This window comes from Thamnophis elegans, chromosome Z (genome assembly GCF_009769535.1).
Source record: "Thamnophis elegans isolate rThaEle1 chromosome Z, rThaEle1.pri, whole genome shotgun sequence".
Taxonomy (NCBI): Eukaryota; Metazoa; Chordata; class Lepidosauria; order Squamata; family Colubridae; genus Thamnophis; species Thamnophis elegans.
Window position 1 is genome coordinate 159,315 of NC_045558.1, and position 8,291 is coordinate 167,605.

General features: G+C 53.2%; 1 protein-coding gene and 1 long non-coding RNA gene across 5 annotated transcripts; one reads left to right on the forward strand and one right to left on the reverse strand.

Moving 5' to 3' along the window:
* Window positions 1–2,307: 2,307 nt before the first annotated feature.
* On the reverse strand, window positions 2,308–4,454 carry LOC116522933. The gene is made up of 2 exons (XR_004257014.1): window positions 3,963–4,454; window positions 2,308–3,547 (listed from the first exon to the last, which is right to left on the reverse strand). It is a non-coding gene; the product is annotated as an uncharacterized LOC116522933 (long non-coding RNA).
* Window positions 4,455–4,501: 47 nt separating this feature from the next.
* Window positions 4,502–8,141, forward strand: LOC116522931. 4 transcript variants are annotated; one of them, XM_032238049.1, is made up of 7 exons: window positions 4,502–4,583; window positions 5,445–5,728; window positions 6,157–6,294; window positions 6,467–6,520; window positions 6,600–6,839; window positions 7,207–7,317; window positions 7,816–8,141. In XM_032238049.1, exons 2-7 carry the CDS (start codon window positions 5,516–5,518, stop codon window positions 7,900–7,902), a joined length of 843 nt encoding a protein of 280 aa, XP_032093940.1. In that variant the 5' UTR covers window positions 4,502–4,583; window positions 5,445–5,515; the 3' UTR covers window positions 7,903–8,141. The 4 variants fall into 4 exon arrangements, with proteins under 4 accessions (XP_032093940.1, XP_032093937.1, XP_032093938.1 ...); XM_032238046.1 differs by lacking the exon at window positions 4,502–4,583 and adding an exon at window positions 4,590–4,912 and having other exon boundaries at window positions 5,421–5,728; XM_032238047.1 differs by lacking the exon at window positions 4,502–4,583 and adding an exon at window positions 4,590–4,912 and having other exon boundaries at window positions 5,442–5,728.
* Window positions 8,142–8,291: the final 150 nt, after the last annotated feature.

Sequence of the window (8,291 nt, forward strand, 5' to 3'; positions counted from 1 at the left end):
AAAAGGTTAAAAAAATTTAACTCTGTGCCTATATTGACTATATATAGGGTGTTTTTCCCACGGCACACCTTACACCATGTCACGGCACAGTGGTGGAAAAACACTGGCTCAGGGATATATTTTTTTTCTTTTTTGGTCTACACTGAGTTGCCTTGAGTCGGGGTTGCCTTGAGGGAGCTCAACCAACCTCATTGTAGGTATGTTGTGCACTGACACAGAAATGCTACTAAAAGTGCTTTTTCCAAAAAGGCAACCAGACTTGGATTCCCCCCCCCCCCCTTGAAGAGTTTTTGCTTCTCCTGCAAGAAGCTTCCTCGACTCACTGAAGAGCTGAAGAAGCTTCTTGGATGCCCTTTTTTCAAGGGGGGAAAAAAACAGTCCAGTTGCCTTTTGGAAAAAGCACTTGGGGGACAAAAGTGACCTGGAGGATCGAAAGTTTACACAGACATTCCGGATGGTGAGGTTGGTTGGTTTCTTAGTTTCTTCCCCCTACTTACACATCCCTTGAGACAACTTTCAGCTGCAGAAGGATTGGAAAACCCTTCGTCTTTTTATGCTTCACTCTCTTTTTTTTAATGTGAGCCCTCCAAAGTTTAGGTTGCATACAAGTTTAATACATTTTGATGAATAAGATTCTTGGGTGCTTGTCTCCACCCTAAGTCATGGATATTTCTCTCCCCCCCCCTTTCTAGGTGGGTGGATTACTTGCATGGTTGAACACAAGGCTTACGTTGGAAACCCACCCACCCCCCTTTCAGGATATTTCTAGATGTAAAGAACCACCTTAGTAACATTCTGCAAGGCAGACCAGTTTTTTAAAAAGAGGGTTGGCTTCTCTTCTGGTACCAATACAGGAAGTTATGAAATTGTGGTTCTATGATAGTTGGGGAAAAGGAAGAGGGGCATGGAAACTGGCCCATATTCTTTTGCCCCTGATTCTCATTCACCCCCCCCCCACTAGTTAATAATGGGATAAATGATTGAATGCCCCCACCTTTTGAAAGGCAATCTTACCAAAGTTTTAAGGAGACTTAACTATGGTGTCTAATTTCTAATGCTGTAGAAGCCCACTTAGATCAGATGACAGCTGTGCTGGAGATGTTTTTGAATGGTGTAAATATTGCAAGAATAGCTTGGGGTAAAATAGATGGTTGCTTGCACTGGCTTTGAGTAAGGTAAGTCCATAAAAGGCCTTGTGGTCTGGATTCAAAGGGTGAGGGAGATTTGGGACCTGTCCTTAAGTCAAAGACGTCTTTGCTGACAGGTGTAGTGTGGGGGCCTTACATGCTCTGAGTCACTTCCCCCTTCCTGGCCAGAGGACTGCAGAGCCCCAAGTCCTAAACTCAATAAATAAACGCTTTGAGCCATCCATGGATTTTTTCTTTCTTAAGAATTAAGATTACCTAAAACTTGTTTTGCATCATCTTACATTTGTATCTGGTTTTCTTCTGCAAACCCGGAACACTAAAACATCCATCAACTTCTGAATGAATGTGTTCTACATTTGTTAGGTCCATACAATAAACTGCCACGTTAGGTCCACACAATAGGGCTTCCTTCCTGAGCAGGGGGTTGGACTGGATGACCACCGAGATCCCTTCCCACTCTGATTCTATATTCCATTTTGTACAAGGCAAGGCAAGAAACTGGAAACTAATTAAGAAGAGAATCTAGAATTAAGGCGAATTGCCCTGACAGTGAGAACCATTAACCGTGGTTTAACTGCTTGCCCCCAGAACTTGTGAGGGCTCCATCCCTGGAGGCTTTGAAGACGAGACTGGACGGCCATTGGTTGGGAATGCCACAGGGTCTCCTGCCTGAGCAGGGAGTGGACTGGATGACCTCCACGGTCCCTTCCAGCTGAATTCTGGTTCTTTTTTTCCATTTTTTTATTTTTAAACATAAAAAACAACATAAAATTCTCATCCATTACATACAGCATGTCGTTTGGTTACAAGCGTTTTTTGCATCCATATTTTCAATTACCTATAGAATCACAGATTTCCCATCTAATATAACAAGGTGCCTCACTTTCATTGTACAACATATATTCAATTACGATTAATATTTCTTTTCAAGAAACCTAATTCCCTTGCATTCTTGATTGTCTATTTAATAACAATATATCTTTACGTAATCACTTATCTCATTTGAATATTTTTACAAAGAATTTACCAACTGTTTGTTTATATATCAGTAGTTTCAATTATGTATAAACCCACCAATCATCCATCGAGTATGCTTATGTTCATTGTTGTGCTTGTACACCATGCATTCAAACACAAATGTTATTCCGTCATTTTTCAACAAAGTATTCTAGGGTCTCCATTCTTTTTCCTATACTCTCAAACTTCTTTACAATGGCATCTAACTTTTCATTCTTGCTATCAATTGCTGCTTGTAATTTCTGCATCGCTTGCATGATTGCCTCTAAGGCAATCTCCTCCTCCTCCTTTTCTTGTTGAAGCATCTGACTGTATTGATCTTCGTCCTCCTGCAGGTGAGGGGGGTCCTTGTTGTAAAACCAGCAGGTGTTGTTTTTCTATTCATCTTCTGAATTTTTTCTTTTATGTTCTAGTCCAGTTAGTATCACAAAAATTTAAACATCAGTTTATGAAGATACGAGATTATAAATAAAATTAAAGGAGAGGAAAAAAGAAAGAGGAAAGAGGAAAAAGTGAAGATCTCTCACTTAAAAAGAAAAGTAAAAGAACAAAAGAAAAGAGAGGAGAGAAAAAAGTCTTCAGTCCAATTTACTCAAATTTTAAAGCAAGCCATCCATTTGTCTCCAATATCTTCAAAAGGAAAAGAGAGACAAAATATAAATAAATAAATAAATCAGGAATCAAGTACTTCAAAACCTCAAAAAAGAAGTCAAACAGCCAAGGAAGAAAAAAACATCACCACCTCCCCAGCAAGATAATATACAAGGATAATATAAGAACTGCCACAAAGCTGGAAGAAATAAATTCAGTCTCTCTTGTTTTTTCCGATGAAAGCCTTTGCAAGGCCACTCGGAGCTTTCCCTCGGCGCTTCTGTTTAATCTAAAGTAGGTTTCCAGATACTGAAAGGTCCACAGGAAACAGCTGTGTAAACACCTGTATTCCTGCCCCCTTTCAGCCCTTCAAGGGAACCGCTTCTCTCCAGTAACAGCGTTTCAGGTCCACTAGATGGCAGTGTTCATCGTATCAACTCTCAATGCTTATTTCTTCCCGTCTCTATTTTGACTTTTTTTTATTTTAAGAATCGGAAATATAACAAAAGTAGCCAACAATTAAAAAAAGAGAGAGAGAAAAAAGAATCTTCAGAGCAATTAAGATTTAAATATATTCAGTGTCCCCACAAGGTCCAAGATTAAGAGTATGAGATAAAGCGCATGAAGCCAACCCACGTTGAATTGCAATGGAAAGTCCAGCCTGGCTTCCGAAAGTTAGAAAAGAAAAAGGGTGGGGGGGGGGGAGACTTCAATTGGCCAATTTGGATCCGCCGCTTTTCTCTCGAGTCAGCCTTATTTTCAATTAAGCTTCCAAATTTACGGTCTTCTCCCTCCAATAGAAAAAAGGGTTTAAAACCTCTCACCAAAACGACATGCTTCTCTCCTGCGCTTGCGCGTAGCAACAGACTCGTGTTTACGACGGCCGCGGGGTTAGCGCTGCTATTCCCTTTTGCCAAGTCCGGATGGGGAGGCTCCACCCCCTCTGTCACGTGGCTAACTCATCACCAACGGTGATTGGCTGAACACTCGTACAATGGGACAAAACTCCCTTAACAAACCTCTCCCTCGGCAACGGGGTTGGGGTCGTAAACCGAGGATTACCCTCATTAAAGGGAACTATCCGGTGGATGTAGATCACAACTTGCATTTCTGTTGCTAAGTGAGACCTTGTATTAAGGGCCTTTGGTTCTGTGTTACGACTTTTCTTTCACACCGTTGTTAAGTGAATCGCCCTGGTTCACTTACCTGGGACCGTGGGGGGCACGGCAACCGTTGTAAGTATGAGTCAAATTGGAAAAATGAGAATTGCTGCGATTGTTAAGTCAGCCACACGGTCGTTAAGTGAATCCTCACCCGTCAGAAGGTCATGGTGAAAGAGGGATCCTGTGACCCTGGGACACTGCGACCGTCGGTGGCCCAGCATCTGAATTTTGATGGCATGACCCTGGGGACTCTAGAAAGCTAAAGGAAAAGGGGTCCTAAAGCCACTTTTTGGGGCGCCTTTGCAACTTGGAATGGTGGCTGAAGGAAGTGTTGTAAGTTGGGGACTATCTGGATAAAACCCCTATTTTAGGGGTCGAATCCTGCCCAGGAGGAGGAGAAGCTCGTCTGCAGCGGCCTCTCCAGGATGCCAGAAGAAGCCCGGGATGATCTAGTCCCCTGGAGTTCCCTCGTCTCTTTCCCAGCTGGCAGCCGCGCGCGAGGTCGATTCCCGGACATTCCGCGGGTCGCTCTGCGGGACCGACTCCTTCGCGTGAGCCTTTCCCCCCCCCCCCGCACCCTCTGCCGACCCGCCCCGCCCCCTCCCGCTCCGGACGGCTGTTTGGTGCCAAGGACCGGTTCCCGCGGCGGGACTTTCCCTGTCGCGTAAGGCTTCGTCCCGCGCGGGCGCCCCCTTGCCGGGATCCCCCGTGGGGGGCTTCCCAAACCCCCTCCTCCCCCTCCCCCTCCCAGCCCAACTCCGGAGAAGCCCCCTCCCGCGCCAGGTGGGGGTGGGGGGGGGTGGGAGGCGGGCAGAGCCTTTCCCCGAAAGTGGCCGCGCGGGGCCGGAGGAGGAGAAAACAGAGCCGAGGCGGCGCTCCTCCGCATCCCCGCCCAGGAGGCCAACGACGGGCTTCCTGGTTTTCCCCGCATCGCAGTTCGGGGCGAGGAACGAGAGCCGCGGCACCGTCTCCACGCCACGCAAGCGGCGCGCGGTGAGCGGGGCAGGGCGGGGGGTTGGCAGCTGCTGCGCTGCCGTGGAAGAAGCCCCCCCCCTTTTCCTTCGGGCAGCGCCCCCCCCCCCCCCCCAAGTCCGGGCCCTGCGCAGACGGAGCCCCCGGCCGCCCCACTCGGAGGAAGGGGGGAGGGGGGCGGTCGCTCACCTGCCGTGGGACCAAAGACGAAAGCCCGAGGCGGCCATGCGGGGCAGGGGGGCGTCTGCAGGGCACAGCAGGGATGCTGGGGAGGGCGCCCCCCTTTCGAGCCCCAGGGAGCCACGGGGGGGGGGAGGCTCCGTAGCCCCGCATTCCTCTGCCTGTTAGCGCTTCAAAAGACCCCCAATCTCGGCACGAGAGAGGCCCCCGAGGGCTTCCAGCGGGGGGAACGCGGGGAGGGGGCGGGGATCGCAAGGAAACCCACGAGGGGCTCCCCTGTCTTGGCAGTGGGACACCCCCCTCCCCCAGCTGAGAAAGTGCCCTAATCCGCTCGGCCTTTTCCACCTAGCCCACTTCCTCCTCTGCCCAGCAGCTGCCAGTATTCCAGCCTCCCCCCCACCGCCCCCTGCCAGGAGAAAGCAGCTGTAGGCAGCGAGGGGAGCCATGGCGGGCACCGTGTTGAAGATCGCAGGCTCCGAGGCGGCCCTGGGGGGCTCCGGGGGCACCGTGGTGAACATCACCCTCCGCCAGGAGTCTGGCATGGCGTACCTGTGTAAGGGCCTGGCGTCCCTGGGTCGCCGCAAAGCAGCCGCCAAGGATGCCACCGGCGCTCCCCCCGCCCGCCACCCACACGGGGGTGAGCAGAAGGTCTTGGGGGTAAGGATTTGGGGACTGGGTGTTGCAGGCCTAGGGAAGCCGGATCGGACGGGGGACAGGCCTTGCCCAGCCTGGAGGGATTGGCTCTCCGAACTCTGCAGATGCTCCGAGGTGCCTCTCCCCCAAGCCTGGTTCTCACAAAGCCCCCCCCCCCCCCAAGATCTGGTTGAACGAAACCTCGTAGCCCCCTAAGATCCTTCGGGATTGGGCGGCCTATAAATAAAATTAAACCTTAATTAAACCTTAAGATCCCTTCTGCCCTCTTGGCACATCTGGCCGCTTTATGGATTTGCACGCTGAGCCAAAGGGCTGCTCCTCCCCCCCCCCCCGCTTCTGCTGAGGTAGGAGCCCACGTGGCATCTGGGTCCCCGTTGCCGCCTTGCCAGCGTCTTGTGTGTCTTGTGGTCTCCCCTTTCCCCCCTCTTCAGGGAGCCCAGATCCTGCTTGGCGCCGTGTGCATCGGCCTCGGGGTGATCCTCAGCTTAACTCCGAACCCCGCGTACATCGACTACTACTACTACCGCCGTGTATTGGATAATGGAGTCCCTTTCTGGACGGGCAGCCTGGTGAGCAGTGGGGGGGACGAGTCCAGTCCATTTGAGGGGGGCTGGACGGCCGCCTTGCAGACATCCCGAGGAGTCAGTCCAGTCCACGAAGTGGGTCGGGGGCTTGCTTCCTGCTGGTGGGAGGCCCCGATAGACACCACCCCTCACCTGTCTGCTTCCCTCCCTCCTCCAGTTCATCCTCTCTGGCTCCTTCTCCGTGGTCGGCGCACGACATGGCGGCAACTGGGTAAGTGGGGAGGGTCCCGTCCAGACCTGGCACAAGTACCCGGTGCCCATTCTCAGCTGTACCTCGCCTTGCCTTTTAGGTCCACCTGGCCACCTTCCTCAACCTGGGCAGCGTCGTGGCGGGCTCCGTGGCCTTCGCGTTGGGCTTGGCGGAATTCCCATCGCTGACTTACCAACCCCTCTTTGTTGAGAGCCTCTGCAAACACAGAGCGGAGGAACGGGGCTACGAGTCATGGGGACTGACAGCCAGCCCTTCGTACGACAGCCAGAGGGAACATGAGCGGGCCAGGGAGTGCCAGGAGGCGCTCTGGGCGTTCCTGGTGAGTGTGTCTTCCCCAGAGAGGGAGGCGGGCAGCGGCGCCCTGTAGAAGACGGCAATTCCACGGCCGGACCTTCAAAGTACAATCCTCTCTGTTGGGCTGTGCTGAATATCAGGCTGAGGGGCAGGCAGGGCTCACCTGTCCTCAGGACGCTTCAGGTATTTGGTCCCTGGGAAGAGGTGCCCTTTGCTCCTCACACAGGGGCACTCCCCCCTCCCACTCCCCACTGAGGAGCCCGTCTGAGTCCCATCTGGTGTGGAGAGTACACAGGTGCACTTCGGTGGACTGGGCGGGGGGGGGGGTGGTTGTGTGGCCAACCGTTTCTCCGCCTTCTCCTATTGATTCAAGACCCCCCCTCCCTCCCCAGCACATGTGGAGCAGCAGCCAGATCCTCCTGTTGATCCTGCACTCCGCCGCTCTGGCCATCGCTCTCTTCTGCTTCGGATACGGCCTGCTCCGCCTGTGCCGCTCCTGCTGGGTAGGTCAGGTGAAGGGCGCAGAGCCCCCGGGTTCTGCACCTGCTTAGCATCCCGGCTGTTCACTCCAGGTGTCAAACTCAATGCTCACGGGGTGCTTAGATCTGCCCCACCCTGGAGATAGGGAGGGACCGGCCTGTGGTGCTTCTGCCAGCAAAAACGGAGCTTGGATCAGCGCAGCTGCCTGGGCTCCGGTGTCGCTGGCAGAGGGCTGCAGGAGGCCGTTGCGGCCAAAAACGGAGCCTCTGTGACGAACTGGCCATGCCCCCCCCCCCCCCCAGGTCAAACACAAACCTGATGCAACCCTCAACAAAATGGAGTTTGACACCCTTGCTCCAGGGACTCCACAGAGGCTCAGGAAGAGCAGCCTGTGCTCCGTTCTCCCCTCCGGCCCCCACAGTCCCTCGGGAGTAAATGGCGGGGGGAGCGGGGGGGGGCTGTTTGCTGGCCACTGACCAGTCCTGGGGAAGCCACACAACCCACCTTTCTTTTTCTCCCAGGGGGGCTGGAAGGACTACATGGCTGTGGAGGAAGCAGAGACCCCTCCTGCGCCCGAAGAGCCGGGCAAAGAGCAGAACCCCGCCTGAGGGGCACGGAGAGAAGCCCCTTCCCCCCCCCCTTAGGCGCCCTGAGTCTCTCGGGAATAGGGCGGCATACAAATCGAATAAGTCCAATCCAATCCCTGGCTTTTGGCTCTTCCTGGGGAACCGAACGGAGGCCCAGCACTTCCCTGCAGCCACTCCTGAACTCAGATGCTCCCTTGGTCGCTTCTCATGCCAGCCAACCCTCCTCACACCCCCCATCAATAAAAGGGGAATTTCTGGAATCTTGGCTCCTGTCTGTCTGTCTGCCTGCTCAGCCCAACTCGGGGGCCGCGTGGGTGGGGAGACTCGTCTGCCAGGGAAAAGCTGCCCGATGCCCAGTCCTGGCTCAGTGTCCATAGGCGGATGGGCCTGGCCAAGGCTGCCCTGCATCT

What these genes read in the sequence shown, in the direction of transcription:
- LOC116522931 (XM_032238049.1), top strand. Translation starts at nt 5,516, where the DNA reads ATGGCGGGCACCGTGTTGAAGATCGCAGGCTCCGAGGCGGCCCTGGGG. An exon ending in AGGCGCTCTGGGCGTTCCTG is followed by an intron (nt 6,840 to 7,206) that starts GTGAGTGTGTCT and finishes CTCCCTCCCCAG; the next exon opens with CACATGTGGAGCAGCAGCCA. An exon ending in GCCTGTGCCGCTCCTGCTGG is followed by an intron (nt 7,318 to 7,815) that starts GTAGGTCAGGTG and finishes TTTTTCTCCCAG; the next exon opens with GGGGGCTGGAAGGACTACAT.